Source organism: Sipha flava, unplaced genomic scaffold, assembly GCF_003268045.1.
Source record: "Sipha flava isolate LNK unplaced genomic scaffold, YSA_version1 275_pilon_pilon, whole genome shotgun sequence".
NCBI lineage: Eukaryota > Metazoa > Arthropoda > Insecta > Hemiptera > Aphididae > Sipha > Sipha flava.
This window is the reverse complement of record NW_020272940.1, coordinates 1190193-1214872: the sequence shown is the minus strand read 5'-3', so window position 1 is coordinate 1214872 and position 24680 is coordinate 1190193. Positions and strand designations below refer to the sequence as shown.

Below are 24680 nucleotides of genomic sequence, written 5' to 3'. Positions count from 1 at the left end.
GTATTAAGTTACAAAGCAAATATTGTTGAACACAAAAGACACATTCGGGCTGAGCTCATTTTACTTAAGGGTATAACACTATAGGGTTTTAATAATTTAACATGATGAGATAATGGAATTTACATTAGCCAACCACTTTAAATTACTGAATCTCCACAAGATACACATTATATTATTTATATTGTTTTTCAAACTTATCCCGTAAGGATAAAGTTGTCATTGAAGATCTAAAACATATTCTTGACATTCTTTATAGAGAACAAGTTAAACGATGCCTAATAGTGCAAAGCTATGTAGATAAATTAAAATTATACATGTATTTGCTATAAAATACTGCAAAATTATTTTATTCATAAAAAAAAAACAAATTATTGTATAAGAATTCGATAGTTATTTTTCGTCATTGTTAAAAGCGTTTTAAATTTTATTATTCAGTTAGCAACAGAATAAAATGTTTCACAAAACTGTGCTGTAAAATTTAAAACAATTTTATATAAATATGGTCTTTTGTAATTGTCATACAAATTCAAAAATAAATTTGTTTTAGTAAAACTTCACGTTATTTAAAATATTTATTAATTTCGGTAATAGTGTTTGATTAAATTATTTAAGCGTGATTAGAAGATAAATTAAGCTTACAAATATTTTCTACAAATTAATAAAAAAAAAAAAAAATTGTATTGAAGATGTTCAAAGAGGAGTTTTAACCCTTAACCCTTTTAAGCGTACTTAATCATAATTCGTCATAACAGCTGAATTGACCAAATTTAAACTGCAATACTTCAAATAGTTTAAAGTACCTACTTATCGGATTATAGTATGATTATGAGAGTTGGACATTTTAATCAGTCGTGAAAAATAAAATATAATATATATATATATATAATATTCGAAGAAAATGGAGTAAAATTATTTAGAGTTTTTATCACACTTTTCAATGCTCATAAAGGCATATACGTTCGAATAGATAAAATCATACTTAATTAGTGGATATTTATTTTTATAGATTTTAGACCACTAAATGATTATTGTAAACACTGTGTAAACTAAACAGTAAACTACATGCAATTTTATGGACTATCGGTGTTTTTTCTCGTGTACATAAGATATAGGATTTTGATCAGAATAACAAAACAATACTTAGAGAAGGACGTTCTACTCGAGTATGTTTTTCGTATCACGTTAGCTAAGTGCTTCGAGTTTTTCAAATATGTTTATGTGCGTGTCCCTCACATTAGCTGTTGAATTGTGTTCTTATCCTGAAATTGCTTCTACGGTACAACACACGGTTGTTTCGTGTCGGGTAATAATATTCAATATTCGTCCTCAATTCGTCTATACGGAGGAGAAAAAATACATATATATGTGTGTGTAGGATATATGTTTATATTTATCATTTGGCCGACGACGACAATGACGTCGACGGCGGTGGAGAGGAAAATCGAAAAATCGATGCAAATGGTCGTGTGAATAATGACGTGTCTTGCGTAATATGCCCGCGTAGCTCTCGTCGAAATCAGCAGAGCAGGATTATACATTTTCTGTACTACCGTTGATTTCATAATGTGTAGATATACATTGACTATGTTATTCAAATTGGTTGCGGCCACGTGGACGCAACGGCTAGTAATAATTTGCATGGTAAAAATAGGTATTCAACAACGAAAACAACAACTGGAAAACCATTGTTTGAATCCTGTGTTTTTATCAAGTCAGACGCAAACGAATACAATGACGTCTAGTGATTGCATCCACGTAGCCGCTACAGAGTACAAATATTAGGATGGTATATCCGTACGTTATTATTATGGAGTATTAATATATGGTTAGGTTGGACTGTGACGTATTTTACAAATAAAGATAAATATGTCTACTAAAAAATTGATTGAAATGGATCGTAGACTTTTTGGCGTTGTGATTTTCTTATCCGTTATTCCTTTTAACTGAATTTACGATGTTTTTTTTAGTCGCGTAATCATTTTCGTGACTTCAGCGAATAAGACGTTGCTGCGCACTTTCGAATTTCGCCTGGCATGCTTATTTTTCTGTAGGTATAAAAATCTAACCGTAGTACACACAACATTAGGCCTCTCGAGGAAAGGTTTCGATCAGGTGCATAAAACACGGTTCAACCCGTTAGCGGTGCGACCACTGGACGGTCTTATAGATCTCCTAACGGCGTATAGTTAACGATAATCATTCTTAACCTGTCAATCTACAAGGCCGATTTGCTGCTGCACGTTAACACTCGGTAGTGTTGTTTCGCGAGTGATTGACAGTGGCCACTCGGTTCGACAGTGAATTTTTAAAACCCGAACGCGCAAACTGCGTGTAACGACCGCACTAATAAATTGGCGGTAACCTTAACCCTTTTGGTTTGCCACAGTCGAATATCTGATAAATCGACGGGAATACATTGTTGATACTCGTTTAACTGTGTTCCCGATATCAGTAGGGCGCGTACTAACGACAGTTATTAAAAATATATTTTTAAATTTTTTTTTTTTTATTCGTAATGAAAGCTACGTTATAAATTACTTTTCGATTTTGTTGTTACAACCAAGAGCACATTTAGGGTACGTATTAATATGCAATATTTTAATCGCTCCAATGATTTTAAAACAATATATAATTACATAATTTCAATGTTAAAATGTATAACATTTATATGACGTAGCCAATAGACGTTGCCGAGTTAATTTGCAATCAACTTGGTAAAAACAGATTTCAAAAATAATTATTAATAGAAAACTATAACCTAATTGTTTTATTGTTGAAACCCTGTTTTTACTAAGTTGAACGCAACCAATTTCAACGACGTCTAATGGCTGCGTCTACGTAGGCGATATAAATTTTAACTGCAAGAAAATCTGAAATCAATGCTCGTATTATTTAGACACACAATCGTTCAATTGTTTAAGATTTAATATCATATCAATTAACGAAAATGATTAATGTATGATGGAGTTACATAATTTTTATTTTAAGTAAAAATTGTTTACAATTTAACTTTATTCGTTCATTACGAATTGACAAAAGTATAATTAATCGTTTCGAAGAAATATTATTAATGTTTTACTTAATCTGTTTGTTTGGAAATGGTTCATTTATATTAATTATTAGCTCTCCCGCACAGCTTTGCCTGTGCACGGTATTGGACAGAAATATTAAGAGCGAAATGTGGAATGTATTGGTTTTATCATGATCTATGCTTTTACATTTTTTTTTATTTTAAACATACATTTAAAATTTAAAATTTTATTTTGCCTTAATAACTAACCTTTTATTAGATACACAACGTTTAGTACTTTACCAAATGAGTATGGGAATTATAAGTCAATAAATATATACATATGTTATAGAACCATACGATTAACAATAGGGAAAATATTGGTCAATCACGTCTAAACCTCCAACGTGTAATTGATCGTATAGGGGGAATGGCAGTCACCTAAGCAAGAATATCGATTTCCGGCAAACGGTTAGTCCAAAACACTATTAAATATAAATAAAATAAGTATTAACTTGTTAGGTATAACATACTTACATTTCAGATTTTTAAAACAAATGTAAATATATTTTTTTAATTCTTTTTAAAAAAGTGGAAATGACCACCATTCCCCCTATGTAGGGGTAATGATAATCACTCAAAAACCCATGCAAATTAGGGAAAATCATATTTTTTTTATTCTAATCATAATTTCATAAAAAAAAAAACATAAAAATACTTTTATTAATATTTGCCTTTATTAATAATAACATGGGTAACATAACTTTATAAACCTGGGATAACTTTGTAACAGTAACTTAATATTTAAAAATAGTTAACTACATATGTAACAAAATATTTTAAAATTATTTAATTTTAATTCTTAGACTTAAATAATGGGTAGGTAACATAACTTTGTAAACCTGGAATAACTTTATAACAATCACTTAAACCATAAAACAGGTTTTGCTAAACTTTTAATATGTTCAGCCATATAATATTCTTGTTCTTGTGTAAAAATAGGGGTACATCCCAAACTTGGTGGTCCAAAATTCTTAGTTTTTATCCTTTTTTGTAATGTACTAAATGGAATATCAAACAAGTCTGCTGCTTTGCGCATGCTAAGTTTTTTTTTCAAAACTAAATCCACTGCAGCTTTCAGTGACTTTTCAGACCATCCTCCAATAGTTGTTTTTCTTTGGTAGGATCTAGGCATCTGAAATATAAATAAATTAAATTACAATCAAATTTTTTAAATTATTTTATAATATAAAAATAAAATTTAAGATTCAAAATTTAGTTTGTTAATCTTGCATCTGTGTCTTGTGTAATAGTAGTCATTTTGTAAATGACTCTCATCACCCCATAAGCACTGACTATGAATACCCCATTCTGCAATTTTTAACAAAATAATATTTTTTTTTATTGGTGATTAGTTTAATTAAATTTGCAATTACAGATTCGTAATCCTCACAAATTACTTGATATTTAAGTTACGACCTAAGGAAAATATAATAAAATAAACTTACCTTGAAAAGCGTTTTCCGAACACGATTTTTAACAAGATAATGTGGAAAAAACTTTGATAACAATTCATTGGTGGTAAAACTTAACTGATCACTACCATATTTTAATTTTAAGGTTTTGATAACAAAATTAATCATTACACGTAGTCAACTGATTTTTAGTAACCATAGTTTCATGATAATCAAGGTGACCACAATTACCCCTTGACCATCATTCCCCCATTCTCCCCTACCTTATTGATAATCATTGAAAAGCATAGTTATACGAGAAATTGAAGCCGTTTATATTGGTATGGTAGATAAGTTGGTTTTATTGGTATTCTAGGAATCAAAACTGTTTTTCCAGCTCCACAGCTAGTAAAAATTATATGCTTATAAGGACAATTTTTTAAAGATTTTATTCATAATCTTGTGCCATTGAATAATGTTGGTGGACATAAGTTCCAAAGGTTAGGGTTAGGTTAGGTTACCTACCTTTGAAATTAATTTATGTTGTGGATTTCACGGAGGATTTAAAGAATTTAAAAATTCGGCTATCGAACAATTGAGAACGTTATACCTTTTTGGCCGAACGATTGAGAACACTTAAAATTAACAAATAACTTACCACCGACTAAAAAAAAAAAAAAAAAACCAAAAAAATGATACGATTATTGAAAACGAATTTATGTGCAACGTTGCCATAGGTTGCTATATAATTTAACTTTTGAAAAATTCAGTATACATACAATAAATATTCTTGAAAAAAGTCATATATTAATAATTATAGTCGTATACAAATAAGCGCCTAATAATATGAATATAAAAAACTAAAAATATGTAGACTATGTATGGACTTATAAAAATATCTAATACATGTATAGTGTATATATGTATAAAAAAAATTGTAAAATATGTAGAACCATTGATTATAGAATAGATAGATGGTCAACGTAATGTTAATATTTGGCGACTAATCGTAAGATGCAACCGCTATGGAGCGCTGGCGTCGCTGGGATGTAAGGAAGTGGTACCTCTCTCATAGGTAGATGAACGACGAACGCGGTGGGAGCTAGGATACGAGGTGGTGGTTCCTGTATCATGGATAGTCATGAAGACGGGAAGGCAATCATGCAGGGTCGGCGAAAAATACCGTCGTTCTATTTATAGAATTATTTTTCATGTAAAATGAAAAATTGAAGTACCATTATATTTATTCCCATTATAATCGATAAAATTAGCGATTATTATTTTATTATCATTATTTCGTCAATATTTTACGGTTTACTCTGTGAACATACGAATTACGATTAGTCTTCTCTGCAATTGTCACTTGTCAATGAAAAAAAGTCTTGCTTGTTTTATATTCTAAGTATTTTGCCTTATTGTTATTCGTTACGTACTTTATTTTTTATTACTTTTACGTCTTGTGAGCAATTTTAAAAATGTCTGGTAACAAGTGCCAATTTTTAACTTGAGGAAAGTCGAAGAAAACATTTCCAAACTTTAAATAATTGAAAAGGTATCTGGTGCCTGGTATTTAATTTTCACTACTCAAATTATTGAAGTGAAGTATAGAATGTTTTCTGAAAATTATTGTAGGCATTAATAATTAACATTAATAATTCGAAACTGGACTGAGACGGTAATTTAGGGAGGTCATTTTTCGAAAATCTCCATAGTTTTTCCAGAAATGAGGAAAAACTGTTCTGAGTAATTTCGGTAAAATCTGTAAAATTCCGCCGTAAACGGATTTAATCATATTTAATTATTAATTTAATCATATCATTTAAAATAGTAAATCATTAGGTACGAGTGCTAGGAATTAAATATCAATAAAATGTATAAATAACTCTGACCGCAATGGCGCAATGCAATACTGAGCACCCGTGGCCCGCTCCGCCCAGTGCGGCAGCGCTCGACGTTCGTTCTGTATTTATCTATACAGATTGTAAAATAATTATTTTTTCTTTTATACAACGCATTCTATCGGCAGCTAGAACAAACATAATTTTAGTAGCCTAATATCTCTATACCATGGACTATCTATCTATTCTATAATCAATGGTAGAACTTATAAAAATATCAAATACGAATAGACAAATAGTTTGTGCGACGACTGAAAAGCCTAACCGTCATTCTCTTGTATCTGATATCTAAGTTACTATTAACATCCAGCTAATCCGATAAAAGTCCGATAAATATCAACATATTATTGTGCTCATATTATCAATCGATTATATTTGGCAACGTTGGAAAAAAAACTCGAGCATTCTCAATCGAGTTACCAAAAATAACGTTCTCAATCGTATTTTACCGAAAAATTCAGTAGGACAATATACCACTCTATCGAAAAGAGTATCAACTGGATAGTAAACTTTTGTTGGTGCATTGAACCTTAACAGTACCATGTCATTTATTTCAATGAAATGCTCGTTAGTTAGTGAAAATATTGTTCTTTCCTGAAACCAAATGAACGTCTTAGTAGAAACGTTAGATGTTTCCGGGTAAACATTTCAATCAGGTCCTCCAAATTAGACATTAAAAAAATAAATATTAGTCAAATGAGTTTTAACATTTATAGTCAGTGACTGACCATTATCAATACGAAGCATCAGCAAAAATGCCATGACTTTGTTCAAAAAAATCCTGATATTAGTTGTAAGTTTCAATTTAGTTTTGTCTAATAAAATACAAAATGTCTTTGTCAATGCATTGGCTTCATCAGCTTTCGTTACTTTTACTCTAACTGGCTAGATTTTACGAAAATCTTGAGAAAATAAGACTTTGGTCGATGTGCTTTTATTACGTAAGTCTATATATATATAATATATGCCTCAACTGAACTTTTTACGACATAGAAACTTCTTTCCGAATAATAAACTCACAATTCTGCATCAATAATTATTATTATTATCAATTATTAAGTTCTGTTATTTTGTTTTCCATACATACACACATAGAAGGTTCCAACGGCAGTTATTCACATCTAATGCTTCGCGATATGACAACGATAAATATATTATACATTAATATATATTAATAGTAAATTAATAATAAATGGCTATTGTTTTCAAGTTACAAAACATAAATACGATTGCCGGTAATTTAGTTTTATACATACGATAATTATATTACATTAATATTTTCGGCAATTCAATTAATTTTTCTAAGATTTAATAATCTTCTTTAAGAATTAACCAATTATTTTATTTTATTTGAGAATATATACGAGCTAAGCCTTTTTAATATAATTACAATTACAGGTGTATCATACCAATTGTATAAAATATATAAGAAAAAAGTAGAAAGAAAGTATTATAAACAATTCAGTATACACAATACTGAATGTGATTATATTAATTATATGGGTAAAAAGAATAAGAAGAAAAAAAAGTGTAAAAATAATGCGAAAAATGGATTATTCGAGTTCTAAACACTCTTTTTTAAATCATAAAAAATTATTACTACATCAGAGAGTTTTCAGTAGGAATATTATTGTGGATTTTTATATAGTGGTGTACATTACTAATATTTATTATTGATTGTTTGCAAAATATTTTATTAATCTACTCCTATTGTATGACTGCCTATATAGCCTTCCTCAATAAGTGGACTAGCTAACACTAAAATCATTTTTGAATTCAAACCAAAAGTTCCTGATATTAGCGCGTTAAAATAAACAAACTCTTCATATTTAAAATATTAGTATAGATTTACCTAAAATTTTGAGAATGTTAATTGTTATAAGTTTTCAAAATTAAAGCTTTCATTCTCTGAAATTAAATCATTTATTTAATTAAAACATTATAGCATCAAACGTTATACATATTTCTTTCGTTTTCTGATATAAATTGTTCAGCTTTTTTTATTTAATACACGTTTTCAATTGTTTATTTATTTTAGTTTATGTCTTGCGTGCTCCTATACTGAAATATAATGTTTAAATACGTTATTTACGGATAACTGTTTTTATGTGAAGTGATAATAGTTATATTCAAAATATCATATCATAGGACGTTCCATTCTAGTGACCTATGAAGCATTTCCTTATTTTACATTATTAGTTCTATTAATCCTATAGTAAAAACATATCTGTTATAATATACAGGTTTTAACTATGGGATTAATTAAGATTAATTTAATTGAATTGTTTTTTTGAATAATCTTTAATATTATAATTGATTACTTACCTTATAAGTAATTTCAGTTTTCATTAATAAAAATATAATTTTGGGACAAAGATTTCATAGTTCACCTTTGAAAAACATCAACTTTACATTTATTTTTTCCTCTAGAAGAATATTTTTAAACGTTTATTTAATATGATTGTGAACATATTGTATAAACAATTATTTATTATCATTCTGATTTTGATTAGGAGGGAAAAAAATGATATTAAGTTGTTGCGGTATTTCAAGCATTCTTTTTGCATAATATAGTACAAAGTTACGTTTACGAGTAGAAAATCGCAAAAAAAGAATACATTAGATTTGTCAAAACTGTCAAAAACTATTTATTAATAAAAAATAAATAAATAAATAAATTTTAGGAACTTGTAAAAACGATGGCGTGTTTCGGGAATTCGTTAATTTTTGAAAACTCATTTATATTGTAAAAACGGTTCAAAGTGTCTACGAGGGAAATAATTGCATTTTTACCTGAATTCGAAAAATTATATATAAAAAAATATAGAAATCGTTTAACCCTTCACATATCGTACAATGCGTGCATCCGCTGCGCGGTCGATGAGTACGATCGGAGATATATTGTCCATGCTTAGAGGGTAGTTAAACCGAAAAGTGGTAAACCGTTACGTTTTCGTTTAATATTCGTATATTGAAGTAATACAAACGCGACGGATCCGTAATTGTTGTTACAAATGATTCGTATTACGAGTTCGACAGAAGCAAAATTATAATTTTTTTTTCCCCCGGTTCGAAAAAAATGTAATCGTTTCAACAAAATGTAGCGGTCATACGGAAAATTCGTACACGCTTATGATAATACCGCTATGCATTTATTTAGAACTCGACCACACGTTACAACTAAAAACAGGATTTTGCATAAAATGCATGTTGTTATTTTCAACATCATCATATACACATAATCAATGAGTGTCCATAAATCATTACTTGATTGATTAAATATAAACATTTTATATTGCATATTTTTGCATATTCTGAGGTTAGTGCATGTTCTGCATATTTTTGCATATTTTAACAAAACAACGTACAAATATACACTTAAGGATCCAAAAGGTGTTGAGCAAAAATAACAGATTACAGATACGTTTATATAATATAAAATATTTTACGGCTCAAATAATATTCGGACTCTATAAATAGGTTACTTAACTTCCATCAAGTTGGTTGTACGAGTTTTATAATGGAGACTTTTATAGTTTTTAGAGTTTTATAGTGGATTTACCTATTTTATCTAATTTTGTTGATAAAATTCTCGAAACAACAAATATAATTATTATTAAACCACGATATTACAACCACTGCTACATTTATACAAGACGATTGTTGTTAGTTAGAATTTCGTTGTAGCCAAGTGAGTGTTGAGTGTACACTGTATGTATTTTTTCGCTTAAAATCATTTTGTAATTTACCAATTAATTTTTAAACAGTTTAAATGCTCGAAATCCCGAATTCAAAACTGTTACCAATTAGAAAATAGATTGAGCCATACAATATTTCTGGTGAGGTTTTAAAAGTTTTAAATAATACAACAGTTTTCTGTCAGCATTGTCAAAAACCGGTAAGCAGCAGAAAAAAATGTCTAATTGATCTACATGCAAAATAATTTTTGCATGAAAAATGTTTGAAAAAATCTTCTAAACAAACCTTTGTTCGCGAAGTATCAACATCTATAGAAAATCAATCACAATTTTTCAAAGAACTTTGTAATAGGTACATTAATTCCTTCAAACATACCTCTACATAAAATACAAAATAAAAACTTTAAATCTTTTTTGGAAAAGTACACAAATAAACATATACCAAATGAAAGTATATTAAGAAAAAACTATTTAAATGAACGTTATACAGACGTTTTACAAAATATTCTGGAATACATAGGTAGCTCGTACATTTTTTTTTCTATTGATGAAACTACTGATCCTTGAGTATAATATGGAACAAATTTTATTGTTGATAAATTGAATGCAGATTCACCTTCTAAACCGTATCTTTTAACATAGAAAGTTCACGAAAAAACAAATAATTTAACTATAGCACGATTTGTAAACATTTCTATTATACTATTGTGCCCCGAAGGTAACAATGATGATAAAGTTTTGTTGATGTTATCTGATGCTACCCCTTATATTTCGAAAGTTGCACAAAATGTAAAACCATTTTATTCAAATCTTGTACATGTAATTTGTGTCGCTCATGGTTTTCACCAAATTGCCGAAAAAATTATTGATACTTTTCGTGATATGAATGGTTTAATTAATAATGGAAAAAAAGATTTTCTCAAATGCTCCATAAAGAATTCAGTTACTTAAAGAAATTTTGTCAACTACACATTTTTACCATCAAAGCCAATAATTACCCGTTGAGGTACTTGGCTGAAGTCCGCCTTATTTTACATAGATCATTTTGAAGAGTTCAAAAATGTAATTGAAAATTTAGAAGATGGTGCAAAAACCATTTAAAATTGTAAATCAATTTTAAAAAAATTAAATGTAAAATTTGATTTTGCTTATATTAGAGAAAATTTTTTATATATTGTTGAAAGTATTAAAAAGCATGAAACCTCTAATTTGTCCCTGGTAGACTCGTTAAATATTTTAGAACAAGTGAAAAACTCTGTCAATGAATTTCCTACTAGTGAAAATAGTATAATAATTAAAACAATATATAAAAACGTTTTGAATAAAAATAAAGGATTAATGGTTTTAAAAGAAATTTCGAAAATACTTCAAGGTGACAGTGCTAATTTCAACGATTTATCTGTTCCAAATCAATCGCCATATATACTAGCCAATTTTAAATATTCCAATAACCAGTATCGATGTTGAATGTAGTTTTTCATCCTACAAGTACATTCTTACAGATCGCCATCATACATTCACAGAAATAACCATGGAACATACTTTGATAACTTACTGTTTTTCCAACTAACATACTACATTAAATTGTTTGTACTTTTTTCCTATTTATACCACCGATGTATCTACTACTTAATTTCAATCAAATATTTTTTTACCATGTATCAGTTATTAAAAATTAAATTTAAGTTCGACAAATTACAATTTTGTATTGCATATTTACAATCTATACATCTTAATTATTGTTCATGAATATTTTAATAAAAGACATTTAATTTTGCATCTTTTGCATTTTTTTCTTGTATATAATGAATATTTTTTAGTGCATGTTTGTAAGCATATTTCACAATTAAAATGCATATAAATCCGGTTTTTAATTACAACACACGAACGGACGGACGGAGAGTTTCCGAAGCTGAAGCAGCAGCGTACCGATAATGCGTTTTCGTCTTACGACTTACCGTTGTCTTGCCCGAAATCCTGTCAACGGACATTACATCGCCGATCACCGTTAACACGGTTACGCGGTCGGGCGTGTCAATATTGTACCAGACGCAAGCCCCTTGTCGTCCCTGAGCCACGACAACATCGCTTCCAATCACCCACTGTTCACAGAAAATACAAAACAACATTAATATTATATAAATATATATGTATATATGCGTGTGCGTGTGCGCGTGTGTGTGTATGTGTATATATAATATATCTGTACCAGGGTTGTTTCCAGTAGCGTATTAGTATAAGTAAAGAGGGGGAGGGAGAATAGGGTAATTTTCCCCAATTCTCCAAGATTTTTTTTTTTTTTACTTATAAGTTTGTGTCCGTTATTATGACTACTCGCCTATCACACGTTTTCACAAAATAAGGTACTCGATTTTGCAGCAATTACAATAGAGATCATTTCAAACATTCAAACATACTTAATTACTACCGTAGGCAACAAAGAATAATCTGTAATATTTAGTTATAACCGATGATCAACGTTCTGTGCCGGTTAGGTTAGTCTACGCCGAAGGGTCTGGTCTCGACCAAGCTTCTTGACTACATGCGTTAGTGGAAGGTGTACGGCCGATAAGGTTTCGGCCAGAATCCGAATCTCGTGATCGAAATACTTAATGTTCTTATAACAGCGAAGATTTCGACGTTAAAACGTCAAAATCGAACGTACAATTTTTTTTTTAAAAAAAAAAAAAAAACTGTGTGGTTTATATAATTTTTTATCGACAGAGAACTTGTATTCGAAAAACAGGCTAATCTTAGTTTCACAAGTGATTAAGTTAAATTAAAATATATTTTGTTCTTCTGTGAGGGAAAGTCGTTCAATGCCAATCGATACAACGCTCAGGACAGGAAAACCGCTTGACTGAATTATTTTCAATCATTTATCTAATTACAGATCAGTGGATTTAAAAATGTTTATTGAACGGTACCAGTGGGCAATCGAAAATAATCATAATAATTTTGGTCAATAAATTAGTACGCTAATATACGCTACGCCAATATTTCAAGTGTACCTACGTTCATTTTTTATTAATTCCTTCAAACTGTACTTGCTGTTAGCTGTATATGAATTAAATATGACATATCATATTCTGGCGTGTTATATAAAATACAACAGCATTTGTGTTCGGACCACTTCCCGTTTCTGTTCACTCAGCAGGTGGTTTGGAGCCGTGTATTAATGATGCCGGAAAGGGGATTAACAAAGTTATATGATCATAAATATAAAACACCGATAGGCTTTATGTATACAAAAAAAAGAGGACTGTATTTTGCAATTGTAAATATAATAATGATAATAATAATAATAATAATGAAAGGTAGGCGCCCACTTACAATATAATAAAATGAAAATACTATTTAATGATAATGCAACAACTGTGATAATAAAGTAATGATAATAATGATTATCCTTGATAACGATACCGAAAATCCGACTGTCACCTGACCGCGTCGGTAGTTGATGATCGCGACCGGACGGTGATATAATATGACATCGATGGTAACACCAAACAGGACCGCTTCCTCGTGGTACAATATAAACACGCGCAACGACCGCGGAGTCAGACGCGGCAACGCACACGCGAACACGCCAAAGAAAATGGCGATAAGACCGACCTAAGAACGCGACAAGGCGACACAAACGACCGCGTTATGTGCGCGCTACGCGAAACGACAAACGGACACGACAAGGCGACACAAAACACCCCGTTATACACACGTAGACCGCCTATGTGGGCTATGTCGGAATAAAAATGAAAATAAAAGGTCGCAGTGCGATCACACACGTGACCGGTTGTTATTAAGGCGCGGGTGGGTAGGGGGATGGCGGCGAGCACTTCTAGAATGTTCTAGACGCAATACCGCTGATAATGAAAATGTGGAAAACCCATTGTTGCCCAAACAACATTATTAAATTAAATATGGAAAAATATTGTTTAAAGTTTCGAGATGTCTGGAAGTAGTTACAAATTTAAACAATATTGAGATACTATAGAATAAAATTAACAGGTTAGTATATGTTATTTTTGTGCAAACAGTTTATATAGCTTCGATAAAAAAAAGAAATGTCATAATTACTGTAATTGTATTTATAAAATATTCAATTTTAAAAATGATATGGCACATTTATCTGTCATTAGAATTTCTCCAAAAAAAATGGAATATATATATATATATATTGTATATAATATTTATATACTCGTATAATAACTCGCATACGTTTATAAATAAAATATGACCGATTAATTGCATTTATGCTTTTTTTAATATATTTTATTTAACTGTGTTCCCTTATTCGTTCTGTAATGTGTTTGATAAAGGTAACAATAGTGTAATAAAACTTTTATGGCATCATAAACGTAAAAATATGCACCTTGAAAATACATTTAAGAGAACAAAATTAAAGTATTATACGAGAACTTGATATTTAACATTTTTGTATCAAACCAATGTCTATCTTGTTTTATTCTGGAAATGCACACCACCTTAAATATTTAAACTCTTTTATGATATGAGTTTTTGTCTAATTTTTTTACTTTACAATAATATATGTTTTTTTATTGTAATTGATATTTCAGTATGGAACGTCGACGTAGTATTATACCTGTACAAAAGAGCATCCATTCAATAATATTTCCTTGTGGCCAGTTCGGGCATCTAAAAGTGTTAATGTAGCATTTTTATCACGGAATAGTAGTTTGTGTCCAGTTTCATTCAGCTCAAGCCAGTCAATTTTCGATCCATGTCCAATCTGCAGATCAACCACTCCCACAACTAAGTCCACTGAAAGGTTAACAACTTATTACAATATTTATCGTTGTGGGGAACATAAAGTGCTTCAACTATTTTTAAATCAAGTGCTCAACATTAATATTTGTATGGAACAACATTTCTTTTATTTACATATTAATACTTTGAATCAATTGGACTTTGTAGAATCTCTGCAACTATGACATTTAATTATTATGCTTAATAAGAGTTCCGTTATTATCAAATAAATGTAAATAAAGTAAATCAGTACTACGTTGTACGATTCAAATATTTGTGGGGTAATGTAGTTAAATGTTTAAAAATTTAATATCCAATTTTTTTAATAATTAAATATATACAGAAATATACGCACGTTTTTAAGAAACTGCAGGTATCGTGTTGCATCATTAATAAAATGTTAAATTATAAGTAACTACGTGTAAGTAATATATGAATTAAATAAGGAAAACAAAGAATTTTCTGAGTGTGAATTAACAAAACGTTTCTTGTGTTTGGTTTTAAACACAAATTAAAATATTATTTGAAATTTTTAATTTTAATTTAAGAAAGTTTCAGGTATTGGGTTTAAATGTATGCAATTGCAAAGAAAATTTTACATTGACCATAAAACGAAAAAGTAACTTTTTCCAGTACTTATTTTATAATTGGTAAAAATTAATCAAATCAGAAAAAATTAAAACGACTATGTTGTAGTTATTCGAGTTACTCAAAACTTATCTTCAGATTTTCTGACTAGGTACGTTAAATACCAATAAACTTGATAGTTGTACCGAACTTTGGAAGAAACTTCGACGACTACACAAAGTTGTAAATCAATAGTTATATGACAAATGTTATTCATTTGATTAATTATTGATGAAAACATATAGTGCGGTAGTATATTCTTGACCAATATATAAATAACATATAACTATATAACTATATGATTCAATACTTCCGTTTATGGATTTAATTTATAAGTTTTTAGGTCATTAAGAATTACAGATTTTTATGTATAATATTGGTGTATATGCGTCAACAAATTGATCAAATATTTTCCATAATGTTTTGCTATTGTTTTAATATTTCGTTACATCTATTTTTTTAACCAAATAAACTATTTTTCTCATTTTATTACTTTATAAATCGTAAAAAAAAAGATGATTTGATGATTGACCAGAATATTTTATTCAAATATATCCATTTCCTTCCACGTGTTATTTAATTGTTTTTCATTTAAAATTTAGATGAAGTTTACTTATCTTATTAACAGTACTTACAAATACAACTATTATTATGTTATGACTAAGTTTTTATCTAGTTTGTATTAAATTAAAATACGTTTTATTTGAAGTCCGACGGTTGATTTTAATTTAATAGTTGATAAGTGTTATGGTCATATGAAATGAAATAACATAAATTATAATCATTATATAAAAAATTAAAAAAAAAAAAATTTTTTTCGAAGAATTGTTATTTTAAATTAGTAGCTTTCTAAATAATAATAAAAAATTACCCTATAAAAAAATGTTATGCGTTAAAAAATATAACTACATTTGTAATGTATATGTTAAGAATTACTACATTTTTTTTAGTTTAAACACTAGATTCACATGATTAACCCGCAAAAAATGTAAATATTACAAAAAAAAACACATTTATACTAGGTACCTAAGAAATTAAATAGTTTTCATGCTTTTGATTTATTATACTTTCGTTATTGTTTACAACAATTCTAAAATATATTTTAGTAGCCTCATATAACTTTTGAGTATATATGCAAATATATTTTTTATTTAGTAATAAATTTGTATTCAATGAGATATAGCAGCTCTTTGATTTTAAGCTACATAGTATAAGAAAAAAAATGAGAAAAGGAAATTTGACAATGATGGTAAAATGTATTTTTCTATTACCGATACAAATTGTCTTTAAGTCCAGCAAATAAGCGAGTTTTTTGTTTTCTTCGTTGGAATTGAATTGTTTCCGTTCATTCAACCGTACACTGATCAAATGAGGATTTACAAACTCGGTTCTGAAAAAATATATATACATTACATAAGCACAGGTATAAAATCACGGACGGCACTTCTATGAGGTTTTTAAAGCTTAAATGACAAATCGTGGAAGACTTTTAGACTTATTGCTCAAAATACAAGATTGATTTCATTCTAATCTATAATCTACTACACAATATGTTAGTTTTGGAAAAACTTTTGAGAAACTGAAAATATTTGTTTCACTATGTTTATTGATCTTTTCGTTATTTATTATTACATTTTATTTATCGTATTTTAAACTTTTAACTTTTATGCATTTTAAACCATATAGGTAACCGCTGGGGTTTATTTGAAATCATAAATATAATATAAATATTTATTTCGAAATTAATCTAACGGGAATGATGTTAAACAATACAATTATTTAACAAAATACATATCTACAGAATAAAACGAATTTAGAAGGAAACGGGAGATTACCACATAATGAACTTTCAACGTACCTACCTACATAATAGCTTATATAAAAAACCGTTGTCAAACCTAACTAACGGTTGTCAGTAAAAAACAAAGATTCAATAGGCAGGTCGACACAATCATCAGAGAGGTAATTTTATTTATTTATAATATAATAAGTAATGATTTAAAAAAACATATAAATATTTCCCATATAAAATAAAGTTAAAACATTTTAAATCATTACAAAGTGGCGCCCAACTAGTGGCTCTTACCGCGTTTAAAATCCCCAAGATAACAATAAAAAAATAAAAACGAATTTATACCTCAATTTTCTCTTTTCTTACTTATAATTATTATAATAATAACTTTATAAACTATGTTATACTAAAAATAATATATTTTGTTATTTTGTTCTCATATTAATAACACAATTTTAAAATGTATGATCAATATAATATAAAATAATTAAATAAATAAACAACTATTTGTAATTAACTAATTAAAGAAACAAATATAATAATTGCTATTAGCAAAGGCGCCGACTACACGGGGGCAACGGGGGCAATTGCCCCTGTACTTTAATTTCAACGTGGGCGTTGCCCCGTTCTTCGATTTTAATGGGTGGTAAAACGTAGAAACAGCATTTCACTTTTGTGAAAAAAATTATTTGGTTATTACTTATTATTATAAGCTATTGAATTTCGATATCGATATGAAAATGTTTATCAAAAGGACAAATTATCTAAAAATAGCTGAACATAACTCATAAGATACCACAAATTATAGATAACGTATATATATGTATAATGTATATAGCTCCAATTAGAAATGCCTAATAGTCACGGTAATGACAAAAGACTTGTGTGATAACTATATATGTACTTTATACACACGCACAAACTGAAACTTAATAACAATGTCTTCAGTTGGAATTATTTATAACCTGTACTATGGTATTTTCATTTCTTCTAAATTATATTGACTATTCTACATTTATACAGTACTGATAACTGAATACTGAGTATTACATTATGTAGTTCAGTAGTTGATCATTTTACTGTCGCTGTCCATACGAAGCATACGTGCTTTATTCGCAGATTGACAACACTAAGGTAATTTATATTTTCTTTATAGACCATATTATTTAATATATGAGTTAAAAATTATTTAACTTTTGAAGGGCATACCAAATAAGTAATTCAGACACAAAATAATTCATTATGTCTATGTGGAAGTATGTACAAAAAAAAACTATTCCGAAAAAACAATTCTGATTCTAATAGCCTTATTAATTCTGATAATAGTTTATCTTCATCTACTTCCACTTCTAACATAAATTTAAATTGTGATAATCAAATTGATTATGGAAATAATTCGTCCTCTATAGATGTTTTAAAACAAAGAAAATTTTTAGCATCTTGGTTAAATAAATACGACTGGTTAGAACATAATAAAATCGATGATAAAGCTTTTTGCAAATTGTGTAGATCCATGAGTAATAATAGTAATAATAATGTTTCTGTATTTATTTCCGAGGGTTTTAATAACTGGAAAAAAGCTGTTGAAAGGTTTAATATGCACGAAAATTCAGAATTGCACAAAACTAATGTAGTTAAAAACTCTTTTATTAAAACAAATGCAAATATATATGCACAAATATCGGATAGTCATAAAAAGTCTATGGAAGAATCTAGATTAGCTCTTGATAAAATAATATCTTCAGTATTTTTTTTGGCAAAACAAGGCTTAGCATTAAGAGGGCATACAGACGAATCTGCAAATTTAAATCAGTTATTAAAACTTCGATCGGAAGATTCGACTGAATTAAATAACTGGTTAGGTAGAACAAAATATAAGTGGATTTCTCACGATATAATTAATGAAATTCTTAGCATGCTGTCATTAGAAGTCATTAGAAATATTATCAAACAAATTAAAGAAAACACATTTTATGCCATTTTATTAGACGAAACTAGTGATATTACTGTCAAAGAACAAATTTCGTTTTGTTTAAGAACAGTGGACAAAGAATCGTTGGAAATCGAAGAATATTTTATGGGTTTTTACGAAACGCCTAAAACAGATTCTGATACTCTTCAAAATTCTGAAAGATATTTTGTGTAGATTGGAATTAGATTTTTATAATATTAGAGGACAATGTTTTGATGGTGCTAGCAATGTTTCTGGAATTCATAAAGGATTACAAGCTAGAATAAAATAAATTGAACCAAGAGCATTGTTTGTTCACTGTCAAGCTCATTCTTTAAATCTTGTTACCCAAGATGGTATGCGAAATGTAAAAAATGCTAGAGATGTACTAAATTTTATAAGAGAATTAATTACATTTATTAAACAATCACCTAAGAGACTATCTTGGTTTAAAACGAATCAAAAAGACGAAAATATGACATCTCTAAGACCATTTTGTCCTACTAGATGTACGTTACGATATACATCTCTGTGTTCTGTTATGGATAACTACAATGAGCTATTAACATTTTTGTCAGATTTTTCAAAAACTGAACACAATGATGCAGGTTCAAAGGCAAATGGATTTTTCAAACAATTAAAAACTGCAGATACTTATATAATGCTTAAAATAGTGATAAGTATTTTTAAACACATGAAGACTACAAATACAGTATTGCAAAGTAAATCATTAGATTTTAAACTTTCTGTTCAAATTTTGAATACTTTAGAAGATACTATTTCAAATTTGAGAGATAAATTTCACATTTTATGGAAATCTGCAAAGAAAGAATGGTCAGATTTAAAATTAGATGCACCAAAGGAATCTAGAAAACGAAAAAAACCTCAAAAATATGAAGACTGAGTAACAAAGTCCTTTGAATTTTCACCTGAAAGTAAATATAATCAAATATATAAAGAAATCATTGATCATATACTTTCTGGCTTACAACTAAGATTTAACTCTGAAATTCGATCATTTTTATGTAATGTGGAAATGTTTTTAATTGATCCAAAAATATCACCCGAAATAATATGTACATTTTACAAGGATGATATAAATATTGATAAGCTAAAACTTCATAGAGATATATTTCATGATATAATTAAAGGCCAAGGATTAATTGTTTCATCATTCGCAGATATATTAAATATTTTTAAAAATAAATCGTATTTAGTCATTCATTTAACAGAGCTCAGGAAATGCATACAATTGATATTAACAATACCAGTTACTACATGTACTACCGAACGATCTTTTTCTATGTTGAGGAGGTTAAAAACTTATACCAGAAGTACAATGACGCAGACCAGGTTAAATGATCTGGCATTTCTAAATTGCCATAACACAGTAGCAGAATCTTTAGACCTAAGCAAAATAGGAAATATGTTCATAAATAAGTGCATGACAAGAAGAAATACTTTTAAATTGAAAAAAATATAATTTTAGATTGTAAAATTGTCATCATAAAATGTAATGTATTGTAATTAAGTTAGAAAATAAATTGTATTTTCATAATTTCATGTAATTTTTATTTTTATTTTCATTTATTTGAACCCAATAAAGAGAATTGGAATAATATTCATGAACAATAGGATAAATATTTTATTTGTCCCCGTGCTAAAATATATAAGTCGGCGCCTATGATTGCTAATGTTACAAAATAATAGTGATCAGGAGAATGAAATAGAAGAACCAATTTTTGCTTCATTGTTAATTGAAATAAACAAATTTAAAAAAACCTCAATTTATTTTAGAATTAAATAAATGAAATTGAAATAGTGTAGGAACATTTGCAGATCTTAAAAATAGATTAGTAAAATATTTAAACGGTGAATTTTGCTCGAACGATTTCGTAACAATAAATGAAAATTGTCAAAAATTAAATACAATCGATAGTAAAAAACCCTATTTTATACCTAGTACATTTTCTGGTTCTTCATCTAGGAGCATAGATGAATTTTAAAAAAAATATATCAAAGAGCAGACCATTAAGAGCATCAACCATTAATGGTTGGACTGAACTAAAAAAATTATAATATATACCTGCATTTTTAGAGGGCCCAGCACTAACTTTTTATGAAAACATCGAAAATCAAAATTGTAATAAATGGATTAATTTAGAAAAACAACTTTGAAATGAATTCGAACCCATTGCTCATAAAGATATACTTTGATTACTACTCGAGAAAAGAAAGCAATTAGATGATGAACTACCTATGGCATATATTAATGAAATTGAATCACTTTGTAGACGCATAGATTCTGTAATGGTCCAACAAGAAATAACTCGATATGTAATGAAGGGTCTTAAACCAAATATTGTCAGATACATGGGGTAATTAGATAATTCATCACTAAAGTTATTAAAAGACAACATAAGAAAATATGAAATGGTAGAACTTATGGTAACTAGTAAAATAAATGAATCACCTTCCGAAATAAAAACTTACATAATCACTCGTAAACTTAATCAAATTTCAATTGAATTCAATGAGAAAATAAATCTGCTTAATGAAAATATCAATAAATTTAAAAACGATATGGAAAACATTATAAAACCCCAAACTCAAAATAATCATCTTAATAAACCCAATAATTTTAAAAAGAATCGTAACTTTTTGCCAAAAAACAATATAAATAATAACAATACAAAAAAATATGAAATATGTTTTAAAGATAATCATACCACGGAATTTTGCTATTTTAGAAACAAAAAAACTTAAAATAAAGATAGTAAAATGCAATATACAATTTGTTTTAGAAATAATTATTCTATAGAAAATTGTAGATTTAAAAATAACCCGATTAATTGTCAATTATGTGGTATAATAGGACATTCGGCAAAAACTTTAAAAAATTTTCGATTCAAAACAGTTTTTTTGACATTCAATGTTACCCTTTATTGTCAGTCAAAAAACCTGCAATCACTCACAAAATCAACTATATTTCTGAACCTTTATTTATTCGCGCTTAACTTAATGATATTGATGTACCAATAACTATTAATACAGGGGCCAATATTTTTTATAGTAGACACACGCTTGTCCCCCCTGAAAATAAAATAATTAAAGAAAACATCATTCTATTAGGCCCAAACAATAACCCATTAACTGTCTATGGCTCTACAATAATTAAACTTAAAATCGATTCTCATGATTTTGAAACATCAGCATTTACTGTCAAAAATTTAGCATGCCATATATAAATAGAAAATAATTTTCTACAGAGAAATAAGGCTATTATAAATTTTCATAATAATACTTTATCGTTGAATAATTCAATCACAATACAAACTTATACCAATATATCTAATACAAATATTAGTAATATTAAAGAGGAAATAGCTGATATATTTCTGGTAGACTCTGACTACTCGATTGCTCATTGTATATCTGCAGATTTAGAAATGTCCAAAGGAATAGCCTCTCAAATAAAAATTATATTTGGAAACACAACGCCTAACTTGAAAAATTAAAACCACAAATTGGCAACGCAATTCCAATAAAAACAGGGAATAATATAATTTTTCACCTAATAACAAAATAAAAATATTTCCATATAAGTACCTAAATATGATGACATTAAGCTTTCTATTCAAAACTTAAAAAAAATCAATGCGAAAATTACATGATTTCAAAATTGCTATCCCTACGATTGCCTCAGACATAGACAAATGTAATTGGACAATTATTAAACAATAAACTTTTAAGGAATTTCTAAACACAAATATCGATCTTCTTATTTATCACAAAGACAAAACATATATAACTAATAATTGGAAAATTCAAGAACATCAAAAAGTTATAAATTTAATAAATGACCAAGAGCGCCGCAAGAGGGTGCAATTGCACCCCCCTGGCTTCTCAAAAAAAAAAAAAAAAATTAATGGTACCTATTGAAAATATTTTATCTTGCATAGGTAATCTATTATAATATTTATTTTACATAATTATCTATTAAAAATTATAATACTTATTTTTTAAATAATAACTGTAAACGCCTAGGTTTTTTTCAATATAAAGGACATGCCAGTTGTCACAAGTACATTCAATTTATATATCGATCACTTTTATCATATGCGATAAGCTTACGAGTTGTCGATCATTATCGGATTTTCTAATCGTAGCCAATACTCCTCAATACTTTGTATCCGACAAATAAACAAAAATAACTTTGTATCGACATATAATTTGAAAAAATATTTCTACGTATTTCTGCAAAAATAAATTAAACATAGTTTAAAAATCAGCGTATACGTGCACGATGCACCTCCTTTTCAAAATTCCGAGCGGCGTCTTTGTACATGACCATTACCATTTTCATAAAATAATTAAAAAATTAAATAACGTTAACGACAAATGATAAAATAAAATCACCCATTAACAATCTCAAAAACGATAAAAGTAATAAAAACGATATGAGTAACAAGAGTAAATTAAAAATAATGACAATTATAATATGAACACTAATATAAAGATAATAACAAAATAAAATACATTTTTGAAAATTATAAACCCGGCGAAATTGTAGTAGGAGATGAAAACTGTGGCATTTACGCTGTATATAATGCTCTTAATGATAACAAATTAAACAAAATTACTTATATTGTCAATATATTATTGTTGTGGCCATGTTGTGTTATATGTTTGTGTGCCAAAAATTATGTTGGTGCAGCGAGACAACTTCAAACCCGGTTTCATGATGTTTCGATGCAGAACACATTGCATTCACGGATTCCTTGTCAATGTAAATTCAATCTGCCAGCTGCATCACATTTTGGTGGGATTTGAGAGGCAGCCATCAAGAGCGCCAAATCCCATCTCAAAAGGGTCATAGGTATACAAATTTACACTGGAAGAACTGATGACTTTAATTACACGTGTTCGGGCAGCGATGGGTTTTCACCATTTTCATTATTGGCGGTATCGCGTCTAGAACATTCTAGAAGTGCTCGCCGCCGTCCCCCAACCCACCCGCGCCCTAATAACAACTGGTCGCGTGTATGATCGCAGTGCGACTTTTTCTTTTCAATTTTAGTCCGACATAGACGGTCTACGTGTGTATAACGGGGTGTTTTGTGTCGTTTTGTCGCGTTCTTGGGTCGGTCTCATCGCCATTTTCTTTGGCGTGTTCGCGTGTGCGTTGCCGCGTCTGACTCCGCGGTCATTGAGCGTGTTTATATTGTACCACGAGGAAGCAGTCCTGTTTGGTGTTACCATCGATGTCATATTATATCACCGTCCGGTCGCGATCATCAACTACCGACGCGGTCAGGTGACAGTCGGATTTTCGGTATCGTTATCAAGGATTATCATTATTATCATTACTTTATTATCACAGTTGTTGCATTATAATTAAATAGTATTTTCATTTTATTATATTGTAAGTGGGCGCCTACCTTACATTATTATTATTATTATCATGATTATACTCAATATTG

The 24680-nt window shown here is 28.8% G+C and overlaps 1 protein-coding gene across 4 annotated transcripts in view; it reads right to left on the bottom strand.

Moving 5' to 3' along the window:
* Window positions 1–24680, bottom strand: part of LOC112685382 (intraflagellar transport protein 172 homolog) — a 154160-nt gene that overhangs the window by 77760 nt on the left and 51720 nt on the right. For all 4 annotated transcript variants that reach the window (XM_025557236.1, XM_025557238.1, XM_025557237.1 and 1 more), the window contains 3 exons: window positions 16726–16844; window positions 14664–14842; window positions 12019–12162 (listed from right to left, as the gene is read on the bottom strand). In XM_025557236.1, coding sequence (XP_025413021.1) covers window positions 12019–12162; window positions 14664–14842; window positions 16726–16844 — 442 coding nt within the window. The remainder of the gene's footprint in view (window positions 1–12018; window positions 12163–14663; window positions 14843–16725; window positions 16845–24680) is intronic.